General features: G+C 48.4%; 1 protein-coding gene across 1 annotated transcript in view; it reads right to left on the reverse strand.

Annotated features, from left to right (window-relative positions):
- Positions 1 to 20,710, reverse strand: part of LOC126094441 (UDP-glucosyltransferase 2-like) — a 108,064-nt gene that overhangs the window by 28,598 nt on the left and 58,756 nt on the right. The window contains exon 6 of the mRNA XM_049908810.1: positions 17,447 to 17,666. Within this exon, the coding sequence (XP_049764767.1) occupies positions 17,447 to 17,666 (220 nt within the window). The remainder of the gene's footprint in view (positions 1 to 17,446; positions 17,667 to 20,710) is intronic.

Below are 20,710 nucleotides of genomic sequence, written 5' to 3' on the forward strand. Positions count from 1 at the left end.
GTCTCCGCACTACGAGATGGCGCTGCCTTAGAGATGGGCCAAATTCTACTTCCGCCGATCTGCGTATTAATATGTAAAGCAGCCAATGAGATTGCCCGAGCACGATACACGAGACAGGATTCACATTGTACAGGATGGGCAAAGTAGTACTGGCGCAGCAACTATTCCACGCACCTTAAGGTGCCCCTATGCTGACCATGTGAGTTCGGATGTGTTGTGTACATAGTTCCACGTAGTCAGCGCGTACACAACTTTCCCACTAGAGCGCGCCCCACTAAGCACAACAGCACAGGCGCAGCGCTCGTCCGTCTCCGCACTACGAGATGGCGCTGCCTTAGAGATGGGCCAAATTCTACTTCCGCCGATCTGCGTATTAATATGTAAAGCAGCCAATGAGATTGCCCGAGCATGATACACGAGACAGGATTCACTTTGTACAGGATGGGCAAAGTAGTACTGGCGCAGCAACTATTCCACGCACCTTAAGGTGCCCCTATGCTGACCATGTGAGTTCGGATGTGTTGTGTACATAGTTCCACGTAGTCAGCGCGTACACAACTTTCCCACTAGAGCGCGCCCCGCTAAGCACAACAGCACAGGCGCAGCGCTCGTCCGTCTCCGCACTACGAGATGGCGCTGCCTTAGAGATGGACCAATTTCTAATTCCGCCGATCTGCGTATTAATATGTAAAGCAGCCAATGAGATTGACCGAGCACGATACACGAGACAGGAATTCACTTTGTACAGGATGGGCAAAGTAGTACTGGCGCAGCAACTATTCCACGCACCTTAAGGTGCCCCTATGCTGACCATGTGAGTTCGGATGTGTTGTGTACATAGTTCCACGTAGTCAGCGCGTACACAACTTTCCCACTAGAGCGCGCCCTGCTAAGCACAACAGCACAGGCGCAGCGCTCGTCCATCTCCGCACTACGAGATGGCGCTGCCTTAGAGATGGACCAAATTCTACTTCCGCCGATCTGCGTATTAATATGTAAAGCAGCCAATGAGATTGACCGAGCACGATACACGAGACAGGAATTCACTTTGTACAGGATGGGCAAAGTAGTACTGGCGCAGCAACTATTCCACGCACCTTAAGGTGCCCCTATGCTGACCATGTGAGTTCGGATGTGTTGTGTACATAGTTCCACGTAATCAGCACGTACACAACTTTCCCACTAGAGCGCGCCCCACTAAGCACAACAGCACAGGCGCAGCGCTCGTCCATCTCCGCACTACGAGATGGCGCTGCCTTAGAGATGGACCAAATTCTACTTCCGCCGATCTGCGTATTAATACGTAAAGCAGCCAATGAGATTGACCGAGCACGATACACGAGACAGGAATTCACTTTGTACAGGATGGGCAAAGTAGTACTGGCGCAGCAACTATTCCACGCACCTTAAGGTGCCCCTATGCTGACCATGTGAGTTCGGATGTGTTGTGTACATAGTTCCACGTAGTCAGCGCGTACACAACTTTCCCACTAGAGCTCGCCCCGCTAAGCACAACAGCACAGGCGCAGTGCTCGTCCGTCTCCGCACTACGAGATGGCGCTGCCTTAGAGATGGACCAAATTCTACTTCCGCCGATCTGCGTATTAATATGTAAAGCAGCCAATGAGATTGACCGAGCACGATACACGAGACAGGAATTCACTTTGTACAGGATGGGCAAAGTAGTACTGGTGCAGCAACTATTCCACGCACCTTAAGGTGCCCCTATGCTGACCATGTGAGTTCGGATGTGTTGTGTACATAGTTCCACGTAGTCAGCGCGTACACAACTTTCCCACTAGAGCGCGCCCTGCTAAGCACAACAGCACAGGCGCAGCGCTCGTCCATCTCCGCACTACGAGATGGCGCTGCCTTAGAGATGGACCAAATTCTACTTCCGCCGATCTGCGTATTAATATGTAAAGCAGCCAATGAGATTGACCGAGCACGATACACGAGACAGGAATTCACTTTGTACAGGATGGGCAAAGTAGTACTGGCGCAGCAACTATTCCACGCACCTTAAGGTGCCCCTATGCTGACCATGTGAGTTCGGATGTGTTGTGTACATAGTTCCACGTAGTCAGCGCGTACACAACTTTCCCACTAGAGCGCGCCCCGCTAAGCACAACAGCACAGGCGCAGCGCTCGTCCGTCTCCGCACTACGAGATGGCGCTGCCTTAGAGATGGACCAAATTCTACTTCCGCCGATCTGCGTATTAACATGTAAAGCAGCCAATGAGATTGACCGAGCACGATACACGAGACAGGAATTCACTGTGTACAGGATGGGCAAAGTAGTACTGGCGCAGCAACTATTCCACGCACCTTAAGGTGCCCCTATGCTGACCATGTGAGTTCGGATGTGTTGTGTACATAGTTCCACGTAGTCAGCGCGTACACAACTTTCCCACTAGAGCGCGCCCCACTAAGCACAACAGCACAGGCGCAGCGCTCGTCCGTCTCCGCACTACGAGATGGCGCTGCCTTAGAGATGGACCAAATTCTACTTCCGCCGATCTGCGTATTAATATGTAAAGCAGCCAATGAGATTGACCGAGCACGATACACGAGACAGGAATTCACTGTGTACAGGATGGGCAAAGTAGTACTGGCGCAGCAACTATTCCACGCACCTTAAGGTGCCCCTATGCTGACCATGTGAGTTCGGATGTGTTGTGTACATAGTTCCACGCAGTCAGCGCGTACACAACTTTCCCACTACAGCGCGCCCCGCTAAGCACAACAGCACAGGCGCAGCGCTTGTCCGTCTCCGCACTACGAGATGGCGCTCCCTTAGAGATGGACCAAATTCTACTTCCGCCGATCTGCGTATTAATATGTAAAGCATCCAATGAGATTGCCCGAGCACGATACACGAGACAGGATTCACTTTGTACAGGATGGGCAAAGTAGTACTGGCGCAGCAACTATTCCACGCACCTTAAGGTGCCCCTATGCTGACCATGTGAGTTCGGATGTGTTGTGTACATAGTTCCACGTAGTCAGCGCGTACACAACTTTCCCACTAGAGCGCGCCCTGCTAAGCACAACAGCACAGGCGCAGCGCTCGTCCATCTCCGCACTACGAGATGGCGCTGCCTTAGAGATGGACCAAATTCTACTTCCGCCGATCTGCGTATTAATATGTAAAGCAGCCAATGAGATTGACCGAGCATGATACACGAGACAGGAATTCACTTTGTACAGGATGGGCAAAGTAGTACTGGCGCAGCAACTATTCCACGCACCTTAAGGTGCCCCTATGCTGACCATGTGAGTTCGGATGTGTTGTGTACATAGTTCCACGTAGTCAGTGCGTACACAACTTTCCCACTAGAGCGCGACCCACTAAGCACAACAGCACAGGCGCAGCGCTCGTCCGTCTCCGCACTACGAGATGGCGCTGCCTTAGAGATGGACCAAATTCTACTTCCGCCGATCTGCGTATTAATATGTAAAGCAGCCAATGAGATTGACCGAGCACGATACACGAGACAGGAATTCACTGTGTACAGGATGGGCAAAGTAGTACTGGCGCAGCAACTATTCCACGCACCTTAAGGTGCCCCTATGCTGACCATGTGAGTTCGGATGTGTTGTGTACATAGTTCCACGTAGTCAGCGCGTACACAACTTTCCCACTAGAGCGCGCCCCGCTAAGCACAACAGCACAGGCGCAGCGCTCGTCCGTCTCCGCACTACGAGATGGCGCTGCCTTAGAGATGGGCCAAATTCTACTTCCGCCGATCTGCGTATTAATATGTAAAGCAGCCAATGAGATTGACCGAGCACGATACACGTGACAGGAATTCACTTTGTACAGGATGGGCAAAGTAGTACTGGCGCAGCAACTATTCCACGCACCTTAAGGTGCCCCTATGCTGACCATGTGAGTTCGGATGTGTTGTGTACATAGTTCCACGTAGTCAGCGCGTACACAACTTTCCCACTAGAGCGCGCCCCACTAAGCACAACAGCACAGGCGCAGCGCTCGTCCGTCTCCGCACTATGAGATGGCGCTGCCTTAGAGATGGGCCAAATTGTACTTCCGCCGATCTGCGTATTAATATGTAAAGCAGCCAATGAGATTGCCGAACACGATACACGAGACAGGATTCACTTTGTACAGGATGGGCAAAGTAGTACTGGCGCAGCAACTATTCCACGCACCTTAAGGTGCCCCTATGCTGACCATGTGAGTTCGGATGTGTTGTGTACATAGTTCCACGTAGTCAGCACGTACACAACTTTCCCACTAGAGCGCGCCCTGCTAAGCACAACAGCACAGGCGCAGCGCTCGTCCATCTCCGCACTACGAGATAGCCCTGCCTTAGAGATGGACCAAATTCTACTTCCGCCGATCTGCGTTTTAATATGTAAAGCAGCCAATGAGATTGACGGAGCACGATACACGAGACAGGAATTCACTTTGTACAGGATGGGCAAAGTAGTACTGGCGCAGCAACTATTCCACGCACCTTAAGGTGCCCCTATGCTGACCATGTGAGTTCGGATGTGTTGTGTACATAGTTCCACGTAGTCAGCGCGTACACAACTTTCCCACTAGAGGGCGCCCCACTAAGCACAACAGCACAGGCGCAGCGCTCGTCCGTCTCCGCACTACGAGATGGCGCTGCCTTAGAGATGGACCAAATTCTACTTCCGCCGATCTGCGTTTTAATATGTAAAGCAGCCAATGAGATTGACGGAGCACGATACACGAGACAGGAATTCACTTTGTACAGGATGGGCAAAGTAGTACTGGCGCAGCAACTATTCCACGCACCTTAAGGTGCCCCTATGCTGACCATGTGAGTTCGGATGTGTTGTGTACATAGTTCCACGTAGTCAGCGCGTACACAACTTTCCCACTAGAGCGCGCCCCGCTAAGCACAACAGCACAGGCGCAGCGCTCGTCTGTCTCCGCACTACGAGATGGCGCTGCCTTAGAGATGGACCAAATTCTACTTCCGCCGATCTGCGTATTAATATGTAAAGCAGCCAATGAGATTGACCGAGCACGATACACGAGACAGGAATTCACTTTGTACAGGATGGGCAAAGTAGTACTGGCGCAGCAACTATTCCACGCACCTTAAGGTGCCCCTATGCTGACCATGTGAGTTCGGATGTGTTGTGTACAGAGTTCCACGTAGTCAGCGCGTACACAACTTTCCCACTAGAGCGTGCCCCGCTAAGCACAACAGCACAGGCGCAGCGCTCGTCCGTCTCCGCACTACGAGATGGCGCTGCCTTAGAGATGGACCAAATTCTACTTCCGCCGATCTGCGTATTAATATGTAAAGCAGCCAATGTGATTGACAGAGCACGATACACGAGACAGGAATTCACTGTGTACAGGATGGGCAAAGTAGTACTGGCGCAGCAACTATTCCACGCACCTTAAGGTGCCCCTATGCTGACCATGTGAGTTCGGATGTGTTGTGTACATAGTTCCACGTAGTCAGCGCGTACACAACTTTCCCACTAGAGCGCGCCCCACTAAGCACAACAGCACAGGCGCAGCGCTCGTCCGTCTCCGCACTACGAGATGGCGCTGCCTTAGAGATGGACCAAATTCTACTTCCGCCCATCTGCGTATTAATATGTAAAGCAGCCAATGAGATTGACCGAGCACGATACACGAGACAGGAATTCACTGTGTACAGGATGGGCAAAGTAGTACTGGCGCAGCAACTATTCCACGCACCTTAAGGTGCCCCTATGCTGACCATGTGAGTTCGGATGTGTTGTGTACATAGCTCCACGTAGTCAGCGCGTACACAACTTTCCCACTAGAGCGCGCCCCACTAAGCACAACAGCACAGGCGCAGCGCTCGTCCGTCTCCGCACTACGAGATGGCGCTGCCTTAGAGATGGGCCAAATTCTACTTCCGCCGATCTGCGTATTAATATGTAAAGCAGCCAATGAGATTGCCCGAGCACGATACACGAGACAGGATTCACTTTGTACAGGATGGGCAAAGTAGTACTGGCGCAGCAACTATTCCACGCACCTTAAGGTGCCCCTATGCTGACCATGTGTGTTCGGATGTGTTGTGTACATAGTTCCACGTAGTCAGCGCGTACACAACTTTCCCACTAGAGCGCGCCCCACTAAGCACAACAGCACAGGCGCAGCGCTCGTCCGTCTCCGCACTACGAGATGGCGCTGCCTTAGAGATGGGCCAAATTCTACTTCCGCCAATCTGCGTATTAATATGTAAAGCAGCCAATGAGATTGCCCGAGCACGATACACGAGGCAGGATTCACTTTGTACAGGATGGGCAAAGTAGTACTGGCGCAGCAACTATTCCACGCACCTTAAGGTGCCCCTATGCTGACCATGTGAGTTCGGATGTGTTGTGTACATAGTTCCACGTAGTCAGCGCGTACACAACTTTCCCACTAGAGCGCGCCCCGCTAAGCACAACAGCACAGGCGCAGCGCTCGTCCGTCTCCGCACTACGAGATGGCGCTGCCTTAGAGATGGACCAAATTCTACTTCCGCCGATCTGCGTATTAATATGTAAAGCAGCCAATGAGATTGACCGAGCACGATACACGAGACAGGAATTCACTTTGTACAGGATGGGCAAAGTAGTACTGGCGCAGCAACTATTCCACGCACCTTAAGGTGCCCCTATGCTGACCATGTGAGTTCGGATGTGTTGTGTACATAGTTCCACGTAGTCAGCGCGTACACAACTTTCCCACTAGAGCGCGCCCTGCTAAGCACAACAGCACAGGCGCAGCGCTCGTCCATCTCCGCACTACGAGATGGCGCTGCCTTAGAGATGGACCAAATTCTACTTCCGCCGATCTGCGTATTAATATGTAAAGCAGCCAATGAGATTGACCGAGCACGATACACGAGACAGGAATTCACTTTGTACAGGATGGGCAAAGTAGTACTGGCGCAGCAACTATTCCACGCACCTTAAGGTGCCCCTATGCTGACCATGTGAGTTCGGATGTGTTGTGTACATAGTTCCACGTAGTCAGCGCGTACACAACTTTCCCACTAGAGCGCGCCCCACTAAGCACAACAGCACAGGCGCAGCGCTCGTCCATCTCCGCACTACGAGATGGCGCTGCCTTAGAGATGGACCAAATTCTACTTCCGCCGATCTGCGTATTAATATGTAAAGCAGCCAATGAGATTGACCGAGCACGATACACGAGACAGGAATTCACTTTGTACAGGATGGGCAAAGTAGTACTGGCGCAGCAACTATTCCACGCACCTTAAGGTGCCCCTATGCTGACCATGTGAGTTCGGATGTGTTGTGTACATAGTTCCACGTAGTCAGCGCGTACACAACTTTCCCACTAGAGCGCGCCCCGCTAAGCACAACAGCACAGGCGCAGCGCTCGTCCGTCTCCGCACTACGAGATGGCGCTGCCTTAGAAATGGACCAAATTCTACTTCCGCCGATCTGCGTATTAATATGTAAAGCAGCCAATGAGATTGACCGAGCACAATACACGAGACAGGAATTCACTGTGTACAGGATGGGCAAAGTAGTACTGGCGCAGCAACTATTCCACGCACCTTAAGGTGCCCCTATGCTGACCATGTGAGTTCGGATGTGTTGTGTACATAGTTCCACGTAGTCAGCGCGTACACAACTTTCCCACTAGAGCGCGCCCCACTAAGCACAACAGCACAGGCGCAGCGCTCGTCCGTCTCCGCACTACGAGATGGCGCTGCCTTAGAGATGGGCCAAATTCTACTTCCGCCGATCTGCGTATTAATATGTAAAGCATCCAATGAGATTGACCGAGCACGATACACGAGACAGGATTCACTTTGTACAGGATGGGCAAAGTAGTACTGGCGCAGCAACTATTCCACGCACCTTAAGGTGCCCCTATGCTGACCATGTGAGTTCGGATGTGTTGTGTACATAGTTCCACGTAGTCAGCGCGTACACAACTTTCCCACTAGAGCGCGCCATGCTAAGCACAACAGCACAGGCGCAGCGCTCGTCCATCTCCGCACTACGAGATGGCGCTGCCTTAGAGATGGACCAAATTCTACTTCCGCCGATCTGCGTATTAATATGTAAAGCAGCCAATGAGATTGACCGAGCATGATACAAGAGACAGGAATTCACTTTGTACAGGATGGGCAAAGTAGTACTGGCGCAGCAACTATTCCACGCACCTTAAGGTGCCCCTATGCTGACCATGTGAGTTCGGATGTGTTGTGTACATAGTTCCACGTAGTCAGCGCGTACACAACTTTCCCACTAGAGCGCGCCCCACTAAGCACAACAGCACAGGCGCAGCGCTCGTCCGTCTCCGCACTACGAGATGGCGCTGCCTTAGAGATGGACCAAATTCTACTTCCGCCGATCTGCGTATTAATATGTAAAGCAGCCAATGAGATTGACCGAGCACGATACACGAGACAGGAATTCACTGTGTACAGGATGGGCAAAGTAGTACTGGCGCAGCAACTATTCCACGCACCTTAAGGTGCCCCTATGCTGACCATGTGAGTTCGGATGTGTTGTGTACATAGTTCCACGTAGTCAGCGCGTACACAACTTTCCCACTAGAGCGCGCCCCGCTAAGCACAACAGCACAGGCGCAGCGCTCGTCCGTCTTCGCACTACGAGATGGCGCTGCCTTAGAGATGGACCAAATTCTACTTCTGCCGATCTGCGTATTAATATGTAAAGCAGCCAATGAGATTGACTGAGCACGATACACGAGACAGGAATTCACTTTGTACAGGATGGGCAAAGTAGTACTGGCGCAGCAACTATTCCACGCACCTTAAGGTGCCCCTATGCTGACCATGTGAGTTCGGATGTGTTGTGTACATAGTTCCACGTAGTCAGCGCGTACACAACTCTCCCACTAGAGCGCGCCCTGCTAAGCACAACAGCACAGTCGCTGCGCTCGTCCATCTCCGCACTACGAGATGGCGCTGCCTTAGAGATGGACCAAATTCTACTTCCGCCGATCTGCGTATTAATATGTAAAGCAGCCAATGAGATTGACCGAGCACGATACACGAGACAGGAATTCACTGTGTACAGGATGGGCAAAGTAGTACTGGCGCAGCAACTATTCCACGCACCTTAAGGTGCCCCTATGCTGACCATGTGAGTTCGGATGTGTTGTGTACATAGTTCCACGTAGTCAGCGCGTACACAACTTTCCCACTAGAGCGCGCCCCGCTAAGCACAACAGCACAGGCGCAGCGCTCGTCCGTCTCCGCACTACGAGATGGCGCTGCCTTAGAGATGGACCAAATTCTACTTCCGCCGATCTGCGTATTAATATGTAAAGCAGCCAATGAGATTGACCGAGCACGATACACGAGACAGGAATTCACTGTGTACAGGATGGGCAAAGTAGTACTGGCGCAGCAACTATTCCACGCACCTTAAGGTGCCCCTATGCTGACCATGTGAGTTCGGATGTGTTGTGTACATAGTTCCACGTAGTCAGCGCGTACACAACTTTCCCACTAGAGCGCGCCCCGCTAAGCACAACAGCACAGGCGCAGCGCTCGTCCGTCTCCGCATTACGAGATGGCGCTGCCTTAGAGATGGACCAAATTCTACTTCCGCCGATCTGCGTATTAATATGTAAAGCAGCCAATGAGATTGACCGAGCACGATACACGAGACAGGAATTCACTGTGTACAGGATGGGCAAAGTAGTACTGGCGCAGCAACTATTCCACGCACCTTAAGGTGCCCCTATGCTGACCATGTGAGTTCGGATGTGTTGTGTACATAGTTCCACGTAGTCAGCGCGTACACAACTTTCCCACTAGAGCGCGCCCCACTAAGCACAACAGCACAGGCGCAGCGCTCGTCCGTCTCCGCACTACGAGATGGCGCTGCCTTAGAGATGGACCAAATTCTACTTCCGCCGATCTGCGTATTAATATGTAAAGCAGCCAATGAGATTGACCGAGCACGATACACAAGACAGGAATTCACTTTGTACAGGATGGGCAAAGTAGTACTGGCGCAGCAACTATTCCACGCACCTTAAGGTGCCCCTATGCTGACCATGTGAGTTCGGATGTGTTGTGTACATAGTTCCACGTAGTCAGCGCGTACACAACTTTCCCACTAGAGTGCGCCCCGCTAAGCACAACAGCACAGGCGCAGCGCTCGTCCGTCTCCGCACTACGAGATGGCGCTGCCTTAGAGACGGACCGAATTCTGCTTCCGCCGATCCGCGTATTAATATGTAACGCAGCCAATGAGATTGCTGCTAATGTAGAACCTTTTCTCCTTGCGGAACACACTCACGCAGTGATACCTGAACGCGCGAGGTATTATAACGAGTGTGCAGACCTCCGATTAGTCAGTCTGCATTTGTCTGCACCAGTCTGTACCAGTTTGCATTATACTGCACCAGTCTATAGTCAAGTTTCAGTCTGCACCTAAGAAGGTTATCATATGCCTGTACATAGCCATGAAGATAAATGTATAGACACTTTGTAAAGTATCAGAGACATGTGAGAATAAGATTAATGTACCAAGACCAAAGGAACTTCACATTGTCAATTTTGGTCACCGTCAATCTGCTACTCTAAACGTGCAAGTGGCATTTCTATCGTCCGACCTAACGGCAGAAGATAAACACGCCACGATAAGACCACGAGACATATTGCTGACACTCGCCTACTTCGTTAGAGCGACAAGTCAAGTAATCTGATGGTGTGTGTACCGAAGGTCTTACAGTACGCACACCACAGGATGCCTCCCTTAAGACACACGGAATACTCGTATTTTAGTCAGGCTAGTCTTATTATGACTGCCCTGCACTATAAAATATATACTCGACAATATGAGCAGCTTGCAGGCAAGGAAAGCAAGTAGAAAATTTGAAACGGAATTAAAAGTCATGGACAAATAAAACTTGGGAGTTTGCCACTGACATTGTAATTCTATCACAGATGGCAGAGAACGTGGACGAGCAGTTGAAAAGAAGTTATAAGAAGAACATCCACAAAAGTAAAACAAAGGTAATGGAATGCAGGAAAGTAGCTGAGGAAATGAGACAGTGAAAGTAGTAGATGAGTTTTGCTGTTTGAGCATTAAAATAGCAAATGGCAGATGAAGTAGAGAGTGAAATAGCAATAGCAAAAAAGCATTTACGAAAAACCTAAATTTGTTAACATGAAACATAAAGTGTTAGGAAGCCTGTTGTTGTTGTTGTGGTCATCAGTCCTGAGACTGGTTTGATGCAGCTCTCCATGCTACTCTATCCTGTGCAAGCTTCTTCATCTCCCAGTATCTACTGCAACCTACATCCTTCTGAATCTGCTTAGTGTATTCATCTCTTGGCCCCCTCTACGATTTTTACCCTGCACACTGCCCTCCAATGCTAAATTTGTGATCCCTTGATGCCTCAAAACATGTCCTACCAACCGATCCCTTCTTCTAGTCAAGTTGTGCCACAAACTTCTCTTCTCCCCAATCCTATTCAATACCACCTCATTAGTTACGTGATCTACCCACCTTATCTTCAGCATTCTTCTGTAGCACCACATTTCGAATGCTTCTATTCTCTTCTTGTCCAAACTAGTTATCGTCCATGTTTCACTTCCATACATGGCTACACTCCATACAAATACTTTCAGAAACGACTTCCTGACACTTAAATCTATACTCGATGTTAACAAATTCCTCTTCTTGAGAAACGCTTTCCTTGCCATTGCCAGTCTACATTTTATATCCTCTCTACTTCGACCATCATCGGTTATTTTACTCCCTAAATAGCAAAACTCCTTTACTACTTTAAGTGTCTCATTTCCTAATCTAATTCCCTCAGCATCACCCGACTTAATTTGACTACATTCCATTATCCTCGTTTTGCTTTTGTTGATGTTCATCTTATATCCTCCTTTCAAGACACTGTCCATTCCGTTCAACTGCTCTTCCAAGTCCTTTGCTGACTCTGACAGAATTACAATGTCATCGGCGAACCTCAATGTTTTTACTTCTTCTCCATGAATTTTAATACCTACTCCGAATTTTTCTTTTGTTTCCTTTACTGCTTGCTCAATATACAGATTGAATAACATCGGGGAGAGGCTACAACCCTGTCTTACCTCTTCTAAAGGTATTTATTTGGACTATAGCACTGTATAGAAGTAAAACTTGGATGGAGACCATTAAACCAAGAAGAGAATAGAGGATTCTTAAATGCTGTACTACAGAAAAATATTGCAGATCGAATAACTAATGAAGAGGTACTGAGTCGAATTGAAAAAAAGATATTTGTGGAACTCGAACTAAAGAAGGAACTGGTTGATGGTATACGTTCCGAAGCATCCAGCAATCATCAGTTTGTTGATCGAGGGAAGTGTGGGGGATAAAAATTGTAGAAGGATGCCAAGACTTCAAACCAAAGAGCAGATGCAAATGGACGTTTGTTGCAGTGGCTGTGCAGAGATGAAGACGCTTGCGCAGGATAGCCTATAGTGGAGAGAAGCATCAAAGCATCCGTCAGGCTGAATACCAGAGCAAGATTGTGTTATAGCACGTAATAATACATACACTATGTGATCAAAAGTATCCGAAGACCCCCAAAGGCATACGTTTTTCGTATCACGAGCATTGTGCTGTCACCTACTGCCAGGTACTCCATATCAGCGACCTCAGTAGTCATTAGACATCGTGAGAGAGCAGAATGGGGCGCTCCGCGGAACTCACGGACTTCGAACGTGGTTAGCTGTTTCGGTGTCCCGTCTGTACGCGAGATTTCTATACTCCTAAACATCCATAGGTCCATTGTTTCCGATTCGAGAGTGAAGTGGAAACGTGAAGGGACACGGACAGCACAAAAGCGTACAGGCCGACCACGTCTGTTGACTAACAGAGACCGCCGGCAGTTGAAGAGGGTTGTAATGTCTAGTAGGCAGATATCTATCCAGACCATCACACAGAAATTCCAAACTGCATCAGGATCCACTGCAAGTACTATGACAGTTAGGTGGGAGGTGAGAAAACTTGGATTTCCTAGTTTCAGCGGCTACTCATAAGCAACACATCACGCCGGTAAATGGCAAACGACGACTCGCTTTGTGTAAGGAGCGTAAACGTTTGACGATTGAATAGTGGAAAAACGTTGTGTGGACTAACGATTCACGGTACACAATGTGGCGATCCGATGGCGGAGGGTGGATATGGAAAATGGCCCGTGAACATCATCTGCCAGCGTGTGTAGTGATAACAGTAAAATTCGGAGGCGGTGGTGTTATGGTGTGGTCGTGTTTTTCATGGAGGGGGCTTGCACCTCTTGTTGTCTTGGGTGGCACTATCACAGCACAGGTTTACATTGATATTTTAAGCACCTTGTTGCTACCCACTGTTGGAGAGTAATTTGGGGATAGCGATTGCTTCTGCCAACAAGATCCAGCACATGTTCATAATGCACGGCCTGTGGCGGAGTGGTTACACGACAATAACATCCCTGTAATGGACTGGCCTTGCACAGAGTTCTGACCTGAATCGTGTAGAACACCTTTAGGATGTTTTGGAACGCCGACTTTGTGCCAGGCGTCACCGACCGACATCGATACCTCTCCTCAGTGCAGCACTCCGTGAAGAATGGGCTGCCATTCCCCAAGAAACCGTCCAGCACCTGATTGAACGTATGCCTGCGAGAGTGGAAGCTGTGATCAAGGCTAAGGGTTGGCCAAAACGATATTTAAAAATGGTTCAAATGGCTCTGAGCACTATGGGACTTAACATCTGAGGTCATCAGTCCCCTAGAACTTAGAGCCACTTAAACATAACTAACCTAAGGACATCACACACATCTATGCCCCAGGCAGGATTCGAACCTGCGACCGTAGCGGTCGCGCGGTTCCGGACTGAAGCGCCTAGAACCGCTCGGCCACCGCGGCCGGCGATTCTGCCTCAGCGGCTGGCACGATATTGAATTCTAGCAATACCGATAGAAGGCGCCACGAACTTGTAAGTTATTTTCAGCCAGGTGTCTGGATATTTTTGATCACGTAGTGTACGTATTTATCGTTACGTAACAGTACGTGTTGTGACTTTGAGATTCGGTACGATGTGCAACCACAAGCGCTGCGATGAGAGCATCTAAATAACCTGGCATGGAATCGAGAGGAGCCTGCATAAGGTCGTGGAATGTTTGCTCAATGAGAACGGGTCAGACTCTGCGTACCATTAACTTTGGTAGCAGCAGCAATGTGACGATCAAATTGCTAACCAACTACATCCCACACATACTCGATGAGCGACATGCCAGGTGACTGTGCATGTAAAAAGGGCAGCGGTACAAGCCAAGTGGATGGCAATCGTTACATTTAAACCCGGCGTCAGAAGTATTCTGATGGAGTGGCAGTAACCTCAGTGAGGAAGCTGTTTTCTGCTCGGATTGAGCTCGGAACATCTGGTGCAAAGCCGCTAATCAATACGAGGTGCCAGATTATGTCTAACACACATGAGAGTATTCCGGTATGAATTGTGTAAGCGAGATTAATCGAAAAACAATGGGAATTTGCTGGTTTCCACATTTTTCTCTTACCTGCGACCTAGTGGCGCTGGATTGTTATTATATTCCCCCAGTCTTCGTCATATTAACTAATGTATGGCGAGTATAGTGCTTGCGTTGGTGTCCCACAGCCTATTTCTGTTTAATTCGCTAAAGGTACTGTCCACCTTAATGTCACACTTCGATGTACACATAACCTTTAACAGTATCAGCCCTCATCCTTTGACAGGGGAATGAACTGTAACTCAGGATTCTATCAAGAATTTTAAGCCACCATCTTTCCTCCACTCATTTGTCAAACACCATAACAATTTATTCTACACCTAATATTCGAGATGGTTACCCCTCGGTGAGTGTTACCGCACCACTGTAATGTGGGTTTGACATTAGTTCTCATCAAATTCAGCAGTTATCTGGCCCTCAAGAACCATAATTCCTCTAGTGCACGATCTCGTCATGACAGATTCAAAAAATGGTTCAAATGCCTCTGAGCACTATGGGACACATCCATGCCCAAGGCAGGATTCGAACTTGCCAACGTAGCAGTCGCGCGGTTCCGGACTGAGAGCCTAGGCATGACAGATTTCTATGGCTCATAAGGTTTCAGCTGTTGCCGACTTGCATCGTTCTCAACGTAAATTTTGCGGCAGCTTCCATCAAAGTCAACTATGCACCATCAGCTTTCTTCAATATCTATACGTCAGTGCCCACGTATGTACATATAACACACCTCATATTTCTCATAGGCTCACCTCATGTCAAATTGGTGACATGGCTGGTGAAATTAGTAACGCAACAGACGACACCGCAGAACTGCAAACCTATATTCTACATGATACTGTCTTCTGATTTCTTCATCTTCATATACAATCCATCAAGACCTAACGTTAACGCGGTTAACTATATTGGGCCAGATCTGCATAGCAGACTTTGAATATGCTTCTCCAAACTTTTCAACACAAATAGCGAAACCTTTGTTAGCTTAACAGCTGACAAACTGTAACTGGGCTCGCCAGCCTTACTTCATTGTGCACATTATAAATGCATTATTTCTTCGAGTAGAAATTACGTTAAAGTTGCATGGTTACCAGCCGTAATAAATTTGGCACTGCAGATTTGCACGTTCATCCTTACATATCGCATTTGCTTGCTCACCTGCACCGACACTTTTTACTAACCATTAAAGCACAGTGCCTGCTCGTCGTCTACATCTGCATAAGCTGTCCAGTCAGCCTACATACAGAACAATATCAATGAGACACTGGGGAGGAAACTGAAGAGTTTTATTCATCCTGATATTTTCTTTGTTATCTTTTAACAACATTTAGCAAGAGCTTAGATGAATAACTAATTAATTTTATAGAATGGCGGTAAACATGCTTCACTGGAAAACAGTTTAAATTCAAATATTCATTACACAAACTATAAAGGTAATCAGTTACTGACCCTCCATGAATTCATAGCGTGATGTAACCTATCTTTTTAACTGCTCGCGAGTTTCGGAGAACTGGGCAATAAATTAGGAGCAATAAGCCTAAATTCCTTCCACTGTACACTCTTGTTCAGAAAAAAAACAGATCACCTTGAACGAGTAGACATAGAACGTTCATATTCACAGGACACATACATTAGAATGTTCCACAGAAATGATTAACATTTGAACCATGTCGCGGGTTCAAGTTCAACATCGATACCGCGGCGCAACACCACCTACTGGTAAAATGTGCACGCGGCTCTCGTTGTCGCTATAAACCGAAGGTACTGTGTCAGTGTGACTTGAACAGACGTGCAGGATGCCTAGCAGAGATATGTGCGAATCGTACCGTCATATCAATGAGTCTGAAAGGGGCCCATTATCGGCGCTAGAGAATGTGAAGCATGCATCCGGGAACCTGCTACTCATGTGGGACGAATTGTTTAAGCAGTGCAACGGGTGTGTGGAGAATGGTCGTAGAATACGACGAGATGGGTCACGTCGCACAACCTAGAGTCCTCCTAGGCTCTGGCACAACATTGGAACACATCGTACACTTGACGGGTGACAGTCCGTCGATGTTCATTACAGCATGGGTTACGTGTGCGTCTTCCACTTCTCCTACTACCTTTGACGAATGTGCAGAAACATGTTAAATGGCAACGATGTATAGAACGACATCACTGGGGACGGGAATGGCATCAGGTAGCAATTCTGGAGGAATTCTGGCTCTGTTTAGCTGAAAATGATGGCCGCATTTTTGTTCGACGCATCACAGTGACTGCATTCGCATAAGCCACACAGCGTCAGCTCAACGTCTAATGGTATGGGGTGCTATTGGGTGCAACCACAGATCACAGTTCGTGCGTTTCCAGGGCTCTGTGATCAGCGTGACGTATATGAATGACATCCTGCGACCCGTAGCCACACTCTTTCTGCACAAAACCCGAGACGCCATTTTTCAGCAAGACAATGCATGACCACTTCTTGCTGCACGAACACGTGCCTTTTGGTGCCATAGGATGTCAGCCTTTTGTCCTTCACCGCCGGATCTCCAGACTTCTCGCCAATCGAAAATGTGTGGGATATATTGAAACGATGGGTGCAGCGCTGTGACCCAGTACCAACAACCACGGATGAATTTCGTAACCAAGTAAATGCTGCATGGATGGCTATACCAGAGGACGCCATTCGTGCCCGATATGCTTCGATGTCATCACGCATGGGGCTTACCAGGGGCCATGGAGGACCCTGTACCTATTCCGCACCAGGACACATGCTGAACCGAGGTGACTGCATTGCTAATCATTTCTGTAGAAGATACTAATGTACATGTCGTGTGAATATGAATATTCTATATCTAGTCGTTCAAGATGTTCTGTTTTTTTTTCTGAACATGAGTGTATCTTTGTAGAACGTGCTTGTAATAAAGACGTCTATCATTTACGCTACTTACCTGGGGTCTTCCAGAACTCTGTGTATGGCATCAAGGACAGATTCCTTCGTGATGTCCTTGAGGTAAATTCGGACACCAATTCCTGCTGCGTTTATCTTGGCACAGTTGTGACGCTGGTCAGAGAAGAACGGCACGGCGATCAGCGGTATGGAGCGAAACGCTGCTTCATTTAGGCTTTGTATACCGCCTTGCATGATGAACAGTTTCACTTTTGGATGAGCTGAAAAAAACGTAAGCTTTGTTAGTTTCAGAGAGCATAGATTTTTCAGAACCACTAAAAATTCTTTCTTAATCTACAGCTGCCAAAGAATAGGTGTCGTTTCGCAAATTATAGACGTCTTGCGATGGCGAGATGCTCTATTTTTCTAATGAGAAGTATTCTTCAGACTAATTTGTGTCTCTGGATTTAATATTTTCTGAATGACATGGATTGTTTACTGCATTCTGGAGAGACGATATTGTTGTGGCGTATAGGACATATACATTCCCCCAGCAACGCTATTAGATAAGTTTTTAATTTGTTAGTATCTCGCCATTACCATACAAGCATACTTGATATAAAATAATTAATGTGCTCTATCATCAATAGTCTTATTTTACTCGAAGTACCAGGTCTCTCTTTCTTAACGTGGTGGTATATGTTGCGTATACGAAAAAGGAAAGGACATGAGTTGAAAATTCTTGTAATATCTCCACTGCTGGTGAAATCACATCTTTTTCGCCGTCTATCTATGCTGCGTGCCACAGAGAGTTTAACTTTGTGACGGAATAAAAGGAGCCGCCTACGTTGGGAATGTTGATGCATGTAGCGTGAAAGCATTTCCATCTTAGTGATGTTTTTCGTTTCCGGGAAAAATGAATTCGTAGAGTTCTGTAACATGACTAAGGGATAAAAAACTTGTACACAGACGTCGCTTCGTTGGCTCAGTGTGGGAGGCGTCGCTGTGTCCGCGGCTTGTTCAAAATTTTCAGACTACAGAAATCCTATTGGCTCGCTCTCTCTCCCTCCCAACATTTTGTGTTCGTCCGTTGCAAAACCATGTCGTGGAACTGAAGAAGTCTCCTGGTTCTGTTTGACCGCTTATTGGATTAGGAATAATGAGACAGATGAAGGTAGGAGAGTGCTTGATTCAGTTACGTACTTTTGAACCGCAGTCTCTGTGGTCAAAAATGGTTCAAATGGCTCTGAGCACTGTGCGGGTCATCAGTCCCCTAGAACTTAGAACTACTTAAACCTAACCAACCAAGGACATCACACACATCCATGCCCGAGGCAGGGTTCGAACCTGCGACCGTAGCAGTCGCGCGGTTCCCGACTGAGGCGCCTAGAACCGCTCGGCTACCGCGGCCGGCGCTCTGTGTGAGTTTCAGTGAGTTTCGAGTCCGGCGAAAAGACGGCCAAATTGTACAGTGTTCACACCGGCACACTGGTCTTTAGATTTTCGGGCAGTGAAGGCTTGGATTTTTAATTCGGTAGAGCGGTGACTTGAGGTTAGGACAGGAGAGAGACTCTTAAGAGACGAGTGATGCGACGAGTCCTGGTGCTGCTGGAAGGATGTGTGCAGTGGAGCATCAGGTGCGGGGAGGGGGCTGGAACCGTGTCCTCCAGCCGCTGCAGCTGCCGCGCCGCCTGCCGTGTTCACCCCCAACGTGTTTGGTAAGGTGCGCCACCGTCGCACCCGCTGACGCCGTTCAGACGTGGAGTTGGCTCGCCCCCTCCAGGAGACCAGAACCCTGTTTAATAGTCGCGCACCCAGCTGGTTGCTCTCAGCGCGCACTTTGGCAACCTCATGGTGTTCGCCTCTATCTTTCCGTGTGCTTTCAGTACGTAACAAAAAACTTAGGCAGTCATTGGCTATGTCCGAGAACTATTAATGAAACTCTGAGTCATCCTCCCAAGCCACCTACGCCAAGGTTGTGTTTTAGAGTTATGATTCCTTATATGTCTGCCAATGGTTCTTTTTAATGTATGAATGGTTAATTTTCATGTTTAAAGCCAATAAATCTATTTTTTATAATGAATTTTTTTCCTCTCGTAACCAAGAGATCTCTGCTCTAATTAATTTGTCAGTGTGAGTCGTGTGGCGTCCGTTAGTTTCGTGCTTAATTGAGCCACCTCTATTAATATTCATTTAAATAAGAAATATTTTGCCGGCCGGAGTGGCCGTGCGGTTCTAGGCGCAACAGTCTGGAGCCGAGCGACCTCTACGGTCGCAGGTTCGAATCCTGCCTCGGGCATGGATGTGTGTGATGTCCTTAGGTTAGTTATGTTTAATTAGTTCTAAGTTCTAGGGGACTGATGACCTCTGAAGTTAAGTCGCATAGTGCTCAGAGCCATTTGAACCATTTTTAAGAAATATTTTGGAAATTTGTGGTAACTTCCTATGGGACCAAACTGCTGAGGTCATCGGTCCCTAAGCGTACACACTACTTAATAAAACTTAAACTAATTTACGCTAAGGACAACACGCATACCCATGCCCGAGGGAGGACTCGAACATCCGACGAGGGGAGCCCCGCGAACCGTGGCAAGGCGCCCCAGACTGCGCGGCTACCCCGCGAGGCTTTAAATAAGACATTTCCACTGTGCGACAGTATCCTTGTTTTAAATCATTTTGCACGATCGTTGGGAACGGTTCCTCACGCTGTAGTTTGGTGTTGTGCATAACAGTGTTATCCTCCAACCACGACCGACACCCCACACCGCCTGTGGCCTATAACTCGAGACGGCAATGTTGGCCGGACTGGAAGTGGAGCCTTCACCTTTCTTCGCCGCAGCACTAGATGGGCGACCACCCCAGCCACCTTTTACCCCCCCCCCCCCCTCCCCCCGAGAAAGATCGCTAGTATTCATTTGACAGCAGGCTAAGTGGTTCCGTGGTCGTCATAGGAGGACTGGAACGAGGATTCCACACGGTACCTCAGCCAGCTCGACCACTACGAAAAAAAATGGCTCTGGGGACTGTGGGACTTAACTTCTAAGTCCCCTAGAACTTACAACTACTTAAACCTAACTAACCTAAGGACATCACACACATCCATGCCCGAGGCAGGATTCGTACCTGGGACCGTAGTGGTCGCCCACTACGGCCGCCCTACAAAATATTAATGGCTGGAATCAAATTTTGAGCAGTATTTATCTACTGATCCTCCTAGTAACTAAATCAAGCACTGAATACTATAATTAAACCATTTCACAAGACAGCCGGAGTAGGTGTTACGTACCACTAAATAAACTGCGGATGTGGTGAAATCGTTATATCT

Source organism: Schistocerca cancellata, chromosome 8, assembly GCF_023864275.1.
Source record: "Schistocerca cancellata isolate TAMUIC-IGC-003103 chromosome 8, iqSchCanc2.1, whole genome shotgun sequence".
Classification (NCBI taxonomy): Eukaryota; Metazoa; Arthropoda; class Insecta; order Orthoptera; family Acrididae; genus Schistocerca; species Schistocerca cancellata.